Source organism: Ammospiza nelsoni, chromosome 3 (assembly GCF_027579445.1).
Source record: "Ammospiza nelsoni isolate bAmmNel1 chromosome 3, bAmmNel1.pri, whole genome shotgun sequence".
Classification (NCBI taxonomy): Eukaryota; Metazoa; Chordata; class Aves; order Passeriformes; family Passerellidae; genus Ammospiza; species Ammospiza nelsoni.
This window is the reverse complement of record NC_080635.1, coordinates 45463540-45481958: the sequence shown is the minus strand read 5'-3', so window position 1 is coordinate 45481958 and position 18419 is coordinate 45463540. Positions and strand designations below refer to the sequence as shown.

Below are 18419 nucleotides of genomic sequence, written 5' to 3'. Positions count from 1 at the left end.
AGGAATGAAATAATATAGTGGTTTGGCCAGCTTCAAAGAAACCAAAATGGGTGGCAAAGGCCACTGATCATCCTGCAGGCACAGAGACAGCAGGCAAAAAACTGGAAATCCCTGAAGGGAGAGCAGGTCTTACACAGGAATAGGAGAAGGATGTCATGGAACAAAACTGATAGCCTAGTAGAGCCTTTTTAGTGTTCAATATCAAATTGGTTATTAATTCAGGAAAAGTTCACCCCATACAGGTTTCTTACCTCTCTTAATAACTCAGCTACAAGTTTCTAGATAAATACATTGTTCATCTTATCAAAATTAATCCATTTTTCAGACAGAAAAGATTTAAAAAATACATCTTCCTGTCTTCAAAGCAGTATGTGTTGCAAACATAAGTGATTTAAGGCATCATGAATTTCATCTATAAGGTATTTTTTACACAGAGCAACTAATTGATAGTTCAGTAATCCCAAGGTGACTGCTGAGAAGGAAAACAGCTGTTTTCCAAGCTGTAATAAAAACAAATACAATAAAGTCAAACATTGACAACTATATTTCCTCTAAAAATAATACACATTATAACAGAAGACATAAGAAAAAATTGAACACTCAAAACCAATATCTTGTAAACAGATATAAAACTAGAAAAAGTGTGTACATCTCAATTTATGCCATACAAGGAGGAAAAAAAAGTATTTCAAGTATAACTATGAGTAATCCAGTGTGTGGTGAAGTTTAAGGCTAACATTTTCAATCTTCCAAGCTGAATTTATACTGAATCCACCTATGAACTCTCAGAAGCAGCTTTATTTCCATCCAACATGAACTCTTGCATCTGACATTGACTTTTGAAGAGCTTCAAGAGATCAAACTCATCTTCACAAGACAGTGTTTCCTCAAAATTTTACAGGTTTTACCCAGAAATCAGGAAAGTGGGTGTATTTCAGTTGAACACCTTGATTCAGGAATGCTACTGCATCATTTCATATTCCCATTCTGATTCTTAGATGAAGATTCCAGCTCCTAGCTGGTCTGGATCTACCAAAGCACAGCATATTATAATACCACACAGATATACCTGTGGTGTGTTATGGAGGGAAAAGCTGCGTGCACTCATCACTCAGAAGAACAACTTAACACATGTAGGAAAGACATTCTGTGCTGTCCTTGTGAGCTAGCAAGGGCCACCTGAAGATAAGGAGAAGCCCCATATCTCTCCTGAAGGAACACCAAGGTTGTTACCATGGACACAGGATGAAGGAGAGAAAGTTAAGAGATATGGCCTCTGACTGGCTCACAGAGTGATGTGGCTCCCTGGTCACCTACTGGGAACTTTGTTCCTCTTATCAACAGTGAGCACTGAATGTGTATGTTGGATGGGTGTAAACATCTTGAAGAAGTATAAAAGCAATGCTGCTGTAATAAATCTCTCTCTTGCACCCTTTTGATGGAGTCATGTATTTTTGTACTGTGTCGTGATCTATAATAACAAACACACAGACATATGAACCTAAATCCTGCATGCAGTCAGCTCAAGGTATGGGAATTATGTTGGACAAGCTGCATTATGAGCTATTTGCACAGCAGCAGTGGATGCCTGTGCAGGACCTGAAACAGCAGGCAGCCCAGCCACAGCAATAGTCCCCAAAGCTGAGTCTAGAGCATCTAACTCAAGACAGATTATTTGCAAAAGTTATGAGCTGACAGACATCTGTTGGGAAACACCCACTCTTAGAAGAGAACCATTAAGCACTTAAACTCCAGCCCCAAGAAGACAGAGCAGTAAAATTTTCTCCTTAAAATACAGTTAGAAAACTAGAGTTCTAAAGAGCAGCAGCTTTTTTTTTTTTTTTTTTTTTTTTTGAGGAATGGTTAAAAAAATTCATCACAAATTCCAGTCTTTTCCAAAAAAAAATTAAAAATTCAAACCTCAAATTTAGGTCAATTTCTTTACCCTGAAACAAGACTTTTAGCTTCTTGAAGTCACTAAAATAAAGCTAATTTTATGTCAGTCCAGAACAAGTGCCTGACTTGAAAATGTTAGTCTTTACTTCTAGCTCCTCTATAACCATATCACTCAGTGTCTATAGTAAAGTATTACTAGAGGTCCCTTTTCAAACTCTTACAGTAAGAAACTCAGCATACAGCATTAGACTTCGCTCAGCTTCACTACTAATTCTTATTATTTCTACTCAAGAAAAGTAAACAGTGTATCAACCTGCACCCCCATTCTAGTTTTGCCCTACAGCTTGGCCAGTGCTTGGGTATATACACCTATGTACATATTACATGTCTGAGATGTCAGAAGAATGGTAGGAGAAAGGCCAATTCTGAAACATTTAAAATGTAAACAGTGTAATTCACACAATCAGAATCCTTTAAAAAAAATCAGTCTAAACCACTGTAAGTGCTTTAATAGCTATCCACCTGGGCTGTAGGTGAATTCAGCTGTTCATTTTCCATTAGAGTGGTTCTAATCAATATATAGTGCTAGTTTCACACAAGACTGCAACTGCCTTGGTGTGGGACAGAAAGTGGGCCAACCCACAGAACTGTAAAGAAAACCACAGCCTGTGAAAAGGGAAGTTACAGTCAATACTAACAATACCCTGTGGTGCCATCATCTCACACTGCAAAGTGAGAGGGATTTGATACCTGCACTCACAGTGTACACTGCCTTTAAACCTTTGGAAAGTAGTTTTAAGCACAGAGCCTTTTAATTGGGTTTTTTTTGCCCCTAAAGGTTATGGGTTGAAAAGTCTCTCTGAATTGCATGATTTCTCTTAGAGTAAATATATACACTATGATGTAGTAGCATGTGAGTAATTATTTTGTTTAACAGCTGTTATTGTTTAATGTCTACTCTTGTTCATAAGAGACTTAATTTTTTCAACTGTGATGTTGAATATTCAGTTAATTGCAACATTCAGATCCAAACTGCTGCCTGGAACACTGAGGTGTTCCTGTGCCAAAAACAGTGTCACAAAGCTTAAAAAACAACTAAAAAGGAAGAAAAAAAGATTCCACCTCATCTTCTACTAGGTAGAACATAGAAAATTACCAGTAAGGCCAAGAAACTTGCCTTCTAACTGTGGCTTTCCCCAATACCAACAGCACACAACTGATATGGTTCACAAGTGCTGCAGGAAAACAAGCAGTCAGGCTTTTTCATTCCTTTTCTATTTAGGAAGGCTGTGAACAGCAGCAAAGAAACTGAAGGTATTTGCAGACTCAAGAACTCAACCTGGATGATTTCATCCACTTTTGGCAGGTTGTCTTTGCAACCCTGAGGGCATAAAGCTTACATTGTGTATACAGTAGATAAAGCTTACACAGTATACAAACCCTCAGTACAGGCTTTCTCTCTCTTGCAAGGGAAACTTCCAATGTATCAGTGGTAGCTAGCATTTAACACATACAGAATAACAACTTTGACCTAGAAATCATTCTGGTAAGTTCTGTTCCCTCTCTTGGGCCATTCCTCCTCCACCCATTTCAGCAGCACTTTCACAACATCAATTCTCTTATAAAATTTACAGAGATCAATCAGCTGCTGCACAGTCCGGTCACTATTCCGTAGCAAGAATTCCAAGGTGGGACTTTGGGGCTTTTGTTCAAGGAAACACAATTCATCATAAGTCATCCCCCACTTGCTTGCTAAATTTCTCCAGTTTTTCACTGTTGGATGGCAGGGATCCAGCTTTAGCCTCACTGTGTACAACAAGTCCTCATCATTGAGCATGTCACTGATGGTTGGCGCACGGAATAAGCACAAGGAGCAGGTGACATTTTCCTTGCAGGTTTTCTTGAGATCTGCAGTGAAAATAATTACATGGGAAGAAATTAGGATCTATTGCTGTGGTATCACCAGCAACAAAAAGCTAAAAGCATATAGGGTTGAGGAGTATTATATTTCTTTGAACGGCTTCTGAAAAAGTCAGAATAGCAATATGCAATGCTTCTTCTCATGAAGGGCTCATTAAATTACTTTCTAAAACTTCTCTCTTCACTACACGCTAATCAAGTGTGGCTTTAATCAAAAAGACAGTAATTTTTGAAGACAGTACATCACTTGGAAAAGTTATTTATACTTGTACAGAAAAGACACAGGATTCAATGCAGTGTATGAGCTAGGATAGTTCCCTTTTTTGTTCTGGAACAAAGTCTCTTCCTTGAATCTACCATAATACCCACTTACATCAACAACAGGGTTATGTGTGCATTCTGTGCATCTTGTGTACCTGCGTTGTAGAGCGAAGGAAAAGGCTTTGAATTCTGAGGTACTACCTTAAAAACAACATGAAATACGTGCACCAGGAGAATATCTGCTGACAGATCCAAATACAACCAACATCTAGTACTTTAACACAATGAAAAAGTAGATATGTTCCTTTGCTTTTGAGGGCTCTTGCAATAAAAACTGTCCTTGTTTTGCCAACAAAACCTATTTTAAAGGTACATCAGAAAAGGAATAAAGTGCATACTCCTCCATGTGCGAGAAAAAGAAAAATACCAAGTTGGTGGAAAAAGGTGGTGATATGTTCTAAAATCTGCATCAAATACTGAAAATTGCCATTTAGATATCTCCTACACACCATAGTCAGCATCTCCCCCAAAACTGGGAACAATGTGGTGCTATCAGACTGTAGTATACATTAATACCCTTTAAACCACATAGAAACCAGTTTGAGTCATACCTCTAGTCAAACTCTAATCCAAGACCTTTAACACTGCAACACATCAGGACATGGTCTGAGCATTTTGGCAGCCGATACGACCTTAACTCTCCCTGCTCCTTTTTGAAAGCAGGGGGAATCTGATATCTTCAAATAGTATATAATGGACACAGCCTAGAAGCTTTTCATAAGGTTTCTGTGCTCCAACCTCAGTGCACAGCTTGAAATGGGGAAGTAGCTAGTCCTACTTCAGATAAAACTCTGAAAAAGGGGCTGATAGTAATCAAAAGATTTATTAAAAACAACAGAAAACCGTGACACAATTTACAAGTGCTGTATCAGAGGCCTGAACTGTATCTCTGGCAAAGGAAAAATCTGGTAGTTAGTGCCACCTACTCATAAGGACAACAGCATCTGTTCAGGCTGTTTGTTTGTGGGATTTTGTGGCTCTTTTCTAACATCAATTATTTATTTTCAGTAATTATTGTCAGATTGTGTGAAAATTCCACAATATAATGTCTGCATGCATGTTCTATTTATTTTTAAAGAAAGAACAAGCTATTGTTATTTTGTAACATTGCTCATCAGATTGGCTTTTTAGCAGGCCAAGGACAACTTCTGAAGTTTTCAACAAGTTAGGACATGCAGCAACAACACCACTGCAGACACATAACTTCATACAAAGGCATAGAAGTTATGCCTTTGTATGTTTCCCTGTTAAAGGGAAACCTGTTCTGGTGACATCTTAGCTCACAGGTGTTCCACAGGCCTTGCAGCTGTTCTCTACAGGAATATGTATGTTAACTCTTCTGTTCTTCTTGTGCACCCTAAACTTGCTGAAGTGAGACAAAACTTTCTTGCTTCATTCATGCCAACCTTTACTTATACAAACAAGGCAAAATGAATATAGTATAATCCAATCAAATTTCTGGCTGGGCTCACAGGGCAGGAGAGCACCCTATCTGAATTTACTCTGGCAGGGTTGCCAGGGAAAGTTTTTCCTCCAATAGAAACAGGGAAGAAGGGGTAAAGAAAACATCTCTGTAAAAGGGCAGAGATATAAGTAAACAAAACTAAACCAACCTGCTTCTTGTGCTATACCATCTGGAAGACTATCAAAAGCATCATAAAGAATCCTGCTTTTCTAAGGTGCTCCTGTGCTAGACACTGACAAGCACTACCCAACTAACTGCATGATCCTAATGCTACCTGATAGGACAAGCTGCCTTACTAATAGGAAACTCTCAGTTTCTTACTGTTAGACTAAGAGAACTGTATATCATACATCCCCTCCCCAGCAGAACTCACACAAATGATGGGATAAGCACTCACAGCCTACTGCCAGCTTCTGCCCTCTCCTGACAGCTATTTACACATCACTTCCAAAAGAAGAGGTACTAAATGTATTTGGAAAGCCCAACTTGCATATTTTGTATGGTTGGCACTATTGATCACCATCATCTTAGAACAAAGAGGAAGCTGTAAATGACACTGGTAAGGAAATGAGCTCCATAAGCACTAATTATCCAGGCACTTATTTGTTATGACAAACAGAAGATTTTAAAACAGCACTTTCAAATAAAACCTAGGAATAAAATATGGAGAACAATAAAGTTGACATATTACCTGAAAGCGATTCGTCAGTATGGCTCTGTGTGTCTTTGTCTTCTGGCTACAAAGCGGAAAACAAATATAAAGTAAAAATAAAACAATGCAATTGAACACCAAAATAAGTATTTGACTAATTTACAACTGGCAGGAGATTACTTACAAGAATCCCAAGCTACTTGTAAAATCAGACAGGGAATATACATATAGTTTTGAGGAATTGCTAACAATCTGGAGTCTTTTCAGGCAGCATTTCCATGCTTTGGCACATAAAAAACTGCCCTGTGGGTTGTATGCACTAAACAACAGCATTTTTATTAATGATATGCTATAGCATTGGATCTTTTGACTAACTCTTTCTTAAACACCCAAAAGTTATTTAACAATACATATAGTTTGATTTAAAAGATTTTTAAAATGTTTTGCAATGTAAAAGCCAAGAATTTTGTAACAAGCAGCAGTAAGGGATTGTTTTGTTGATCTAGGCCAAGGGGAGAATTTTTTTTTTAATGAACTTCTTCAGGTACATAGGAAACTTTTACAGACAACAGGTGGAGGTGAATATTTTTGCAGATCAGATCTAACCCTCCCCCTATTTGGTGTTAACATTCCCTCAATGATGTTTTGTCTGATAAGTAAGCATAATGAAATTACTTAGCAGCCTGAGACTGTAACACACATTGTAGCATTTAAATCCTACTAGTTAGCAACCTCTAAAAACTGGAAGGACAGCCCCTTGATTGTAGAACTGTGGGGAAGCTGCAGCTGCCCTTACTTTAACTATGCAGGTGTGGAGCCAGGTGAAATAACTTTCTTCTGTTGAGGATTTAAAGATGAAAGTAGAAGGGGATTTTCCCCTTAGATAGCTGCAATGAAGTATTGTTGATCTTTTTGTATTGTGTCATTCTTCTGAAACAGCAGGCTTCTTAATTTTGCAGGTTGTGCATACAAACAAAAGTCAATATATCGGTAACAACATAGTGTAATAAGATACTCTAGTCCAACCTGCTACACCTTCTTTACTAAGAAACCCACTAAAAATAGAATACAGGCAATTTCAGTTGCCGTGGTGAACTTGCATGCATTCATGATCTAATTATAAAGAAGGTGAACTCTCTCCAAAATATTTACAGACTTTGTTAAGAAAGGAAAAATTTGCATAGTGTTTTCAGTATTTCTTTATTCCCTGAAAGCTGCAAGACCACACATGCAACAGCATCAAACCGTCTGCTGTCTGCTCAAGAGAGATCTAATACTGCACATGCCAATTGCAACTAAATAAGCCCTGCCATTATCTTCCCGCAGTTTACTTTTCTACCACAACAGCTTTATCTGGACAACGCTTTTTAAACACAAAGTTGGCCTTCATGGCAACATGTGAGCACACAAACTTAAAAAAATTAAATCTGCAGTTCCTGATTATAGTAATTGTCTCCACTCCAACAAATGCCTTAAAAAGGCAGAATGTTATTACTGAGCCTCAAGGAGCAAATTCCCAGAAGAGTAATTCATTGGGGAGAATGAGGAACTTCCCAGGACAGCTCAGCCTCCCCAGAGACCTACTTCAAAAGAAATAAATAAGCAAATTTAAAAAAACAAAAACAAACTAAACAAAACAAAAAATCCACACCAAACAAAAACCAAACAAAAAAAGTAAAAGCAGATACTGTTCACTTAACTGCTGTACTGAACCTCATTTCTCAGACTTTATCAATTCATTGAAGCTCAAACCTTACTGTGAAAGCCAATGCCTAAGTGCCCTTATGTCATTATACATGCCTTATGAGGCATAAAAAATAACTGCAAATAGTACAAAGAAAAGCAGCAATACTTACCTGTGCCACACATGTTCTCAAAATTCATATTTTTACTGACCAGTCATTATCCAAATTATCATATCAGATGCACTCAAGTTTATTCAAGATAACTTTCTTGTAATGTAATTGCAATAAATGAAGATCCAATCATCCTCTACAGGTCTAATCAAAGCCATAAACTTATGTGCAGTCTGCAGGTAAGCAGAAAGTTTTCCAGCTCTGTGGAACCATTACCACCCTAATACACTGAATTATCTTTATAGTGATTCTAAGCTCTCTTCTTGATGATGGGAAGGAATGGTTACCTCCATCATCTGTGAAATGCATAACAAACCCATGTTTGTTTCTGATGGAATTCAGCTGAGACTCTGGCATTAGGAACTCCTTTTAATTCTTCATCTTGCTGGAAAATGCTCATTCATTTCTCTTCTCCAAGTTTTCTGCTCAACCCAAAGAGAATCAATTTGAAATTCAGCAAAAACATTCACTTGAAAGATGATAACCATGGGGCGTGGGAGTCACTCAGCATTGCCCTTCCTACGGCAATGAAAGATGTCACAAAAAGCGGACAATGTTTCAACTATGGGAAGAGCAGTGTCCCAAAATCAAAGCAAAAACCATCTAATGCCTCCCTAAAGACAAAATCTAGGTTTCCTTACTTCTTCACTGCCTGGCTTTATTTTCGCCAGGAAGTATTTTCATCAGAGGCACAGCATGCATGACAAAACTTTAACACTTTGCTGGCTGTTCTTCAGAACATCTATACATTGATCAAAACCTATTTAAACGAAAAAGTACGTGTTAATCATAAAATAATCTCTTGGTTTTTTTTTTTGCTCTTCTCCACAAAAGCTCCCTTCGTTGAACTCTTGAAAAGAAAGCAAATCTCCGGTCTGTTTTACTGAATAATTTTGTGCTCTCCAGATACAGTTTGAAAATATACTTATTTGTTAACATACTTACTGAATTAGCAGCAGTAACTTAGTTCACATTCAAGTATCATTTTTCTTACCTGTTGTATTAGGCCAGAATCTGATGTAAGGGTCTTGATGTTCACAGATGCAATTTCCAAAGTAACTTGATCTGTTAGGTATTCCTCATCTAAGGCAAAGAGTGTGAAACACTGGTCTTCCACTCACAAATTTAAATAGTAAGTAATTTATGTTATCAAACATAAATTATAGTATAGTTGTCTAACATAAAAAATATAACTCCATATCACGATCAAATGCTGGGAATTGCTAGATTAAAAGCCCAAAATGTTAAGTCAGCAGAGTCTGTAACAGCAATGCAGACCATGACTGTGAGAAGAAATATAATCCTTGCAGAGATTAGATACTAGAGTAGCAGTTGTTTTCTAAACAAACATCACACTATTTTTAAAGCAAGAGTCATGTTGTTCTTTCAGAAGGCTGACTACAGAATATAACTGCACCAACACAACAAAGTAGGCTGAAGATGTCACAAGTCACTCTGATTTTTGTTTTGCTTTTCTCATCACACTTAAATGAGAGTTAAAATAAGTACTGCATAAATATTTATCTTTTATTCTGCCCCTTTGTGAACTGGACTCATCCTAGTGATTCCTACTATACAGGAATTTGCTGAAGCACTGAGATTATCCATTTCAAAGTGTGTTTATCAACAGCCCTGGGAGTCCACTGAAAGACAAAGCATTCCCTAGTACAGCACAAATTCTACTTACTTTTCAAGCATCACTTCAGCCCTCAAAATGGGATACAAAGGATACATAAACCCTTTGTGGACCTTGTGCGCTCTGCATTATTAGTAAGGTCCTCTTCATCAAACTATTTGCATAATTCCCCAAATCAGGTGCTGATCAACCATTAACACAAGCTTAAAAAGGGTTATAGTCTACATGTTTTTACACCCAAGAACACTGCATGGGGGTGACTACATTTGTAGCACTGGTATGTTTCCATTTGTTGTTTGTTAAGCAGCAAGATCTCATTGAAGAGCCCCTATTATCTTTATGAATCATCACATAACAGAAAGAAGCAATATTTTCTTAACTCACTCAAGAAATTGATCTGGATCAAAGAATTCATCCTTACACTTGCAAGAAAAAGAAAACCAAAAATCACTGCTCTCCTCTTTTTCTGGTTTTATAAGACTGATGGAAGATATTTCATCCCCAGTGATGTCAATGTTTGGTAGAGGATCATCATTATTCTTTATGACTCTAGGTCCAGAGACAACAACAACCAACAAAAACAAAACCAAAAAAAAACCTCAAAACAAAAACACCAAAATCCCAAAACCAAACAAAAAAAAAACCCACCCAAAATAAAGTCTGTCTGAAAATGCAAAGCATGAGCATCAAACCTGTGAAAATAATATGTGTGAAATTGTGAGATTTATTCTATATTTGAGTGGAAATAGAGTTATTATCAAATCATGATAAACACTAAGGTGACCTCTGCAAGATAAGAAGTTCCCTCAACACCATTTTATCTCATAATCAGTAAAGGGTGCCAAGAACTTTAAGTTATGGCTCCGAAACAGCCCATTAATTAATTGACCAATAAAAGATACAGACAGCCCCTCTCACCAATATACTGTCAGTTCAAACATTAAATCTGAAACAAACATAATTGTTTCTTATACAGAATCAGACCAGCACATCTGTTACAATTTTCAGTTGACAGACTCACACTTCTAAGTTTGGTTTTTTAATAGAAATAACTATGAAATACCATTCTCAGAGAAATTATGAATTTACAGAAATGAAGAGAATACTAAGAGGTATTTGCATCACATTCAAAGGGGAAATGTTAAGCTCTATTAGTAATTACATCTTCTTACACTTAGTAAGAGGAAGCAAAAATGATAATTATAAACCAAGTGCACTTCCTTATTACAGAAAGTGCTGACCTTTCTACTTATGTCTTAGCTTTCTTTTTTAAATCAGGTGCATTTAATTTTGGACTTTAAACAGCCCTGGCAAATTTAAAATTTATTAATTTATCTAATTAATTTTGAGGAAGATCTAACGTCAGGTGAAATAAAAAGCAGAACATGGAAAAGAATGTGCTAGTGTAATTGCTTTGGTGCAAATAAAGAATTTCGAAGGACCAAACCACCTGCCTGCAAACAAACAGAAACTAGTTTATGACTTCATCCCACACGATCCTTCCCTGCTGAGCAGCACTTCTGAGGAGCACTCATTTCCTCTGCCTGGCTTTGTCAAGCCCCAGAATAATGCCCAGCTTTTCTTTAACCCCAGTGGTGTACTGCTCCCACTCCTCAGCACAAGTTTCCATTGTGACAATCCTCGTTTCCTGTGGCTGTCCCACTGCAGACCTGCTGTGCAATACAGGATGGAGAACACACTACCTGCAGAGTGCTCCTCAAGCAAGCCCCTGCCAGGGCATTCCCTGGACAAAAGTCAATGGCCAAGCCTGGGATGACAACAAAAAAAATCCACCCCACACATCAAGGAAACATAAGGAGGCTATTCAGTCTGTGTAATCCATGTATTTTTCTTCAGAACCTGCACTCCCTCCCTCACTCCTTTTTCAGCAAGGAGAGGCAGGAACTTGTGCAGAGTAGACCGAATAGTAGGCTCCCCAGTAGATGGTATTAAACCAGCTGAAGGTAAAAGACAGCATGAAGAGTTGACAGGTTATAAGGCTGGGAATGCAGTCAGAGGCAAAGACCTACAAGGTATTTCTTGATATTATCTCTAGCAGCATGAAGGCACTGGTAGTCCCTTCAAAGTCACCATCCAACATTATGATGTCTCTATTATCTGTGGTCTGAACCTTGTCTTTCAATGGCACCACAGTATTTTCCTTACAGATCAAGAACCCAGGTCTTCTGATGATATTTTTAGAGTGACTTTAAGATCAAAACTAAACTTGGGAAGGAAATTTCAAAAGTTAGATAAACACACCAAATTGACCACAAAAATAAAGAGGGCATTACATTTAAAGCACAAATATGTAGAAAAAGCATGACTATTTTAATCTGTTGGGTAACACCACTGGTTTTATTGCAGATAGCAACAGATCAATGATAGCTGAATAGACAGAATTCACAATACTTACCTTTAGGTACTCCTGTGTCTTGGACAGGATATTTTTCTGTCTGTTACAAAAAGGCAAGAAACACAGATGTTTGTTATTTTGAGTGCAATTATGCTGGGGAAAGAGTAGTTATATACTCTTTCTTTATGTGCTTTTGTAAGTGCACAATTATTGTTGTATCTCTCAAGTTGCTACTGGTTGATCTGTTCACCATCAAATACAGCAACATTCTTCTGTGGAAACTGAGATGTTACTAACAATGCTGATTAGCACTTGAAGTAATAGAGATTGCTGCTTTGCTACAGTATCTTTAAAGCTATTTCTAGTGAAAAAGCAGAGCTTAGGAAAGAAGTTTTGTACTGAAGTAGCAAGATAATCTTGAAAAGGTAATGCATATCAGAAAGAACAGACATGACTTCAAACTCTCTTTTAGCAGATTAGGCTTTTAATAAAATGTTACTGCATTGAAAGAAAAAGAAATATTTTTCCCTTCTGCTTTAAACTTACCTGATTAAGAGGGAATAGGAAGCAGTTGTTACTGAGCTTAAGGAGACAACTACTAATTCCAGAGCATGACATAACTTATTATATCTGACATTTACCTCCTTCCCTATGGCTCTTGCCCTTACATGACAGTAGGTCTGGCTTTTACAGAAAGCCGCATTTTAAAAAGTTTTCACGGAATTTCATATTACTCCCACCTGGGCAGGAGCCTGGGATGTTTGAGATCCCGACACAAGCGATGCTCGTGTGCCAGCGAGCACCAGAGGGCGCGGTTTGGTCCCTCCCGAGGCTCAGCCGGGCCTGCCTAAGGCACTACTCTTGGGTCCTACATTTCCATGATTAGAATCAGCTACAGGAAGTAGTAACAGCTTCGCAGTGCTGAAACTTTAAGCCCTAGGTGGGTTATTTTATCCGTTCAAACTATGAGACAGAAGAAAGTCAGCACTAATTTTTCTCAGTTGCTGGGACTTTTTTAAATTGAAGAGATGTCACTGCCAGAGCCTTTGGAGGTTATCCCATGGGCAGCTTCACGGATAATACCATCCAGTTCAGCTGATATACATGTTGGTATTTTTACTTACACTTTGACTGCACAGATTAATTTATTAAGGCTTTTTGTGAAGTCAAATCTTGTATATACACTGACAGTGTGAGTTAGTATCCTTGAATGTTTTCTCTCACTGTGGCATCACATAACCATACAGAGTTATAATGATTTCAACTGCACTAGACTAGAAACACATACCATTGTTAAGGAAAGAGTGCTTGGATCTGTATCCTCCACGGGCTCTTTTGCTGCATGATCTGCTGGAAAAAAGAAAACTTTATCACTGCATAGTCATAAAAGTATTTCTGCCAATTCACATTTTGCTACTTTGTCTGACCAAGGTAAAACAACTATACAGCCATTACATGCATTATGTCACATTTCCACAAGAAAACATGACAAACTGGAAAATGTCAGAACTACTAGCACAGACATTAGAAATTACATGCAATAAAGGACACCCAACTCTAACCTAACAAAAGATAGACTTCAACTAAAATCTCAAACTATATCTAGTGAAAAAAATCACAAAACATGTCAGCAATAAATACTAAAATTCAGTAAATTTTCTAAAAGCTGAGTTCTGTTCTCCTATTGATAGCCTTGAAGTTTTTTCCTCAAAGAAATAATTCAAACAGGAAACGAACATACCCACTACAACAAAAATTAATACTAGACTGAACATCAGATTACAACAGAAAATTGAAAACACTAATTTAAAAATATTTGAGCAAAATAATTATTTGTATACAATAGAACAGTAAAAATCTACTATATTAATATCAAGAAAATCAAAACATGAATCTTCAAAGTAGCTGTAGGTGAATCATGAAATGTTAACCCCTCTGCATCAACAGCTAAATTGACAAATACTAGTGGAATACTGACCAAAAGTGCACAGAAAATCTGAAATAAATCTCATACAGAAGACAAGATTCACAAAATTACTCCTATAATTTAACATCCTGCCATATTTTTCAGAAATCTCTTCTGTTGATAAGAATGTTTTCAAAAATTGAAAAACATTTTAAATTATATGGTAAGATCTTCATTCTTGTCACTCTTACTCTAATAGTCACTTACTGCAAGTACACATTAAGTTTTCAGCAGCAACAAGTAAGACATGACTGTAATCAGTATTTGGTGATTACCTTCTTTGGAATATAAAAAGCAGTAGATTTAGAACAGAGTCTCAGAAATTAAGTACAAAGCACACATTATAAACACTGAGCCCCAAAACAGAACAGAAGTTACACAGACACTACTCTAAAGAGCTCTAATTTAACATAGCTGCTTATTTGGGGACCCACTCCTATCAATCCACTCAATACAACAGAACGAAGCAATAACCAGTGCAGGACAGCACAAGAAACTGAAAATAACAAAGGAGGCAGCAGTAGGACAGAGTTGTTCTCTCTCCTGCTTCTGTGAGGCAGCCCCACCACCAGCAGTTCCTGGGTGTCCCTGAGATTCCACGTCAAGCCTTTTTCAGTGCTACAGCCCCCGGGAAATCCACAGGCATTGTCCAAGCAGGTGGCACATGATCAGAGGTGTAAATGACAAGGGCTGAGCACAGTCTTTGCACACTGAATGTAAACATTCAAAGGCACAAAAAAGGCAGAGGCCTATGAAAATGCCATTGAGCATTGTTCACACTGCAAATTAGGAAGCTATATGCAAAAGAGGAAAACAAACAAACTATCTAAACTCCGTGTTCTTGTCATATGTCTTTTTTGGTATATGATAAATACCTGCTTCAGAAACATGGAATTAAAATATTCTGGATAAAGCCTGCCTTGATAGCAACAGTCAGCACAAACTCTCAAATGCAGAGAAGTTGAGAGTCGCTGGGACATGGGAAAATACAATATGCTGGCATAAGACATTGCTTGAGGGCAGGGGCAAAAATAGAGGCTCCTAGTAGGAATTGCAGTGGAAAGTTGCAGAGGAGCTGGGCAAATAGAAGCCCACCCAGTAAAGGAAAGCTGAAAAAGGAGGCAGCACTGGGAGCCAAAGAAGGGCTCTAGGGAAGAAGGCCAGCCCAGACATTCCTAGTCTCACTGTTTTTCTACTCAAAGCCAGTGGCAAAGCATACACCTTATTGTTGGTTTATTCTGGAGGCCTTTCAGCTCCTCCTTACAGATTCTTACATGAATTTAAAAAGAAAAAAAAAAAAAAAAAACAGCCAAACCAACAAAACAACCCCCAGAACTTTCTTTTTCCCATGTAAGAGGTGCCTTGAGGCAGGTGAAGGCAGACCCCATAGAACATCCAAGCCTTGGTGAACCTCACTGGCTACTGCAGCTTTATAAGGGCGCTGTCCCCATCTTCTCTACATCTCCATGACCACCAAAGTACATTTTGACACTGGTAACTCACTTTCCACAACCTAGTGGGAAGCACTGAAAAAACTGGAGAAGCTCAGAGAAAACAGGCATTTGAAACAAGGACTTGATAGACCCAAGGGTATCTTTACAAGAGGTGATGGGGTACAACAGTGGGACCTCTCACTCCTGCTTTCTAGGTCTCACACATAAACACAGTTATGAGAATCTGCATCTTTCTTGCTTAGCATCAATCCTGAAAAGTATTTTTAAATTGTATTTAATTTCCTATACCTCAATTGCTTCCCTTTATTTAATAGTTTTTTCTGAAGAATAGTAACTTCCATTGTTTTGTTTAGGCTGCAGACTACTACCAAGTCTCCAGGTTTTTTATAAGTGGCATGTATGTATATGAATATTTGCACCTAAGATTAAAGACTTCACCTATTGGGCTGCAGATGATTCACCTGGGTCTTCACCAGGCAGATAATCTGAAAACCACAGACCTAGTGTATTATTGTGAATAAGGCAATTTGAATGTCCTTTCTCTCTTTCCCACATGCATCTGCCCCAACATTCCACAGCTCATGTCATAGAGCTGGACTCAGGTGCACAAAACAGCAGAGAGGAAAGTTCTGTGTTTATCTCAGATGTAAACCATCCACAGTTTTTGCATGCTGAAAGGCCAACAGGAACTGAAGGTATCACCTGACTGACTGTCTGATTTCATGGTTACTTTGACAGACAGCTTCATAACAACATTACCTGGGTCCCTCACAAAATCACTACCACCATACTCGCCCCAACAGGATACAGACACTGGACCACATTTACTTCCCCACCCTTCTGCAGGGAGCCATAATTGAGTTGACTCAGATGGACATAAGTCAGCATGTGCACATTGACTCGGACAGACACAAATCAGGTTCAGTGGTTGCTCCTGAGGTTCATTTCTGCACCTGCATGCTGCCCAGCAGCTGCCACAGCTCTGCCAGGGCCCACCCGGTATGACCAGTCTGCAAGAGGAGCAGCAGACTTGTACCACTGCCCACCTTTTCATTCTGCCCAATACCTCTGCTATAATTGGGATGCAATGCTCTGCACTTACCAGTGCAAACAGTTTTTCTGCTTTTCACCCTTGCATTGGAAGGAAGTCTGAAAGCAAGTTTTAGAGACCTCAGGATTTTGACCTTTAAGCAGGAGGGGGTTCACAAAACACCAAGGAGTAGAGGCAGTATTCCCTCTGTTACAGTTTTACTCTGCAACACAGCCTTGACACCGCCAGTAGTGAGTGAAGCCCCTGAAATCAGCTGTAGTTACATAGTTCAACCATGCACATTTCCACACTAAGGCTGGGCATGCACATTAATAGTTTAACTTAGCACAACTTAAACAAGGCATCACTCTAATACTAATGCTGCTCATAGAGATGAACTCTTTGACTAAACCCAAATAAAAAAATGTTGCTTTGACTAGGGGCACATGAATTTAGATCTGAATAGGCAAGTTATACTAGAATATTCAGTACCCTGAAAAGCCCAAGTCCATCAGCACTTGTGCATTTTTGTTTACTGTCAATTACTCAAAACTTTGTCCCTGTCTGAGCAGACAGCTCATGGAAAAGTCTGTGATGCTGGCACACCACAGGTGAGGTGTTAAAACTCATTTGCACCATTACTATGTAAGTTAATGCACGTGGACTTTGTAACCACCCGAGCTCTGGGCTCCTAAGAAAACACCTTTTAAAAAGGTACTTTGAAAATGCTGTTAACTAGCGCAAACTAACTTACACGCTAAACACTGGAGCAGGCTTGACAAGACAAGTTACACTAAATCACATCAGCAGAGCACATGATAAATTACTACCGTACTTAACTGGCGTGTGCGGAGGGGGAAGGGAGCAACTTAAGAACTCTTTTCAGCCCGGCCGGCTGTACGCTCCTCACCTGGCTCCCAGGAGCCGCGGCCCCGGCTGCGCCCGGCCCGGGATGGGCGCCACGGGCCGCCCCCCGCGCACCGCCCGTCCTGGACCCCCGCGGGCCCCGGCCGCGGCCGCCGCCCCTCGGGGCATCCCCGCCCCGCCCGCCCGGCTCCCCGCGGCGCCCCGGCCTCACCTGGGGGCAGCGGGTCCTGCGGAGCGGCCATGGGGCGCGGCGCTCCCGCGGCGAGGAACGCGACGTGCCCGGAACCGCCGCCCCGCCGCGCCGCCCCCTTCCTGCGCCGCCCCGCCGCAGGTAGGGCTCGCCGGCAGGGACGGGGCCGGGTAGGTCGGTCCCACCCATGGCCGTCCCGAGCCGCGGTAGGAAGCGCGTCTGCCGGGAGCGCGCATTTCCCAGCGGGAAATACCGCGGATACGTCGGGTTAAATCCTCCCTCACTCAGGTGCTCCCCTGAGCGAAAACGCCGTGTTTCACTGAGACCACAGACACGGAGTGCACGTACCGCTTGTCAAGTAGTGCTACTTCAGATTTAAGAGTGAGCCGCTTCAGCAGTATAAAATCAATGCTCCCTGTCCTGCTCTTGCGGACATTTACGAGCCTAAATCACCGCCTTCCGACAGAGAAAGGCGGTCTCCATTAGGGCTGAAGGTGCATTTGCAGGTGGCTCAACGTGTACAGAGAGTTTACAAAAGCAAGTACTGCAGAGCAACAATCATAAACCGCACTGGTTTCTCACAGATATTTAAAGTTTATCCTCTTATGTTACAGGCACATCTAATACCATGATGAAGTCAAATCTTTGTATGTAATTGTTTTGGAACGCCACTGTAATCTCTGGCAAATTCTCTCATTTATGGTTTCGATGTAAAGTAATACAGGATTCTTAAATGGGGTCTGTGCATGAAATCAAGCTCTAAATAAGAGATATTATGTATTGCTACAATAGAAACAAAAAAAGCCGGCA

The 18419-nt window shown here is 39.5% G+C and overlaps 1 protein-coding gene across 2 annotated transcripts; it reads right to left on the bottom strand.

Annotated features, from left to right (window-relative positions):
* Nucleotides 1-521: 521 nt before the first annotated feature.
* EDARADD (EDAR associated via death domain) lies at nt 522-17737 on the bottom strand. Of its 2 annotated transcripts, XM_059469265.1 has the most exons (6): nt 17631-17737; nt 13391-13449; nt 12163-12202; nt 9105-9193; nt 6294-6339; nt 522-3804 (listed from the first exon to the last, which is right to left on the bottom strand). In XM_059469265.1, the coding sequence occupies exons 1-6, from the start codon at nt 17659-17661 to the stop codon at nt 3428-3430; spliced, it is 642 nt and encodes a 213-aa protein (XP_059325248.1). In that variant the 5' UTR covers nt 17662-17737; the 3' UTR covers nt 522-3427. The 2 variants fall into 2 exon arrangements, with proteins under 2 accessions (XP_059325248.1, XP_059325249.1); XM_059469266.1 differs by lacking the exons at nt 13391-13449; nt 17631-17737 and adding an exon at nt 12649-12771.
* Nucleotides 17738-18419: the final 682 nt, after the last annotated feature.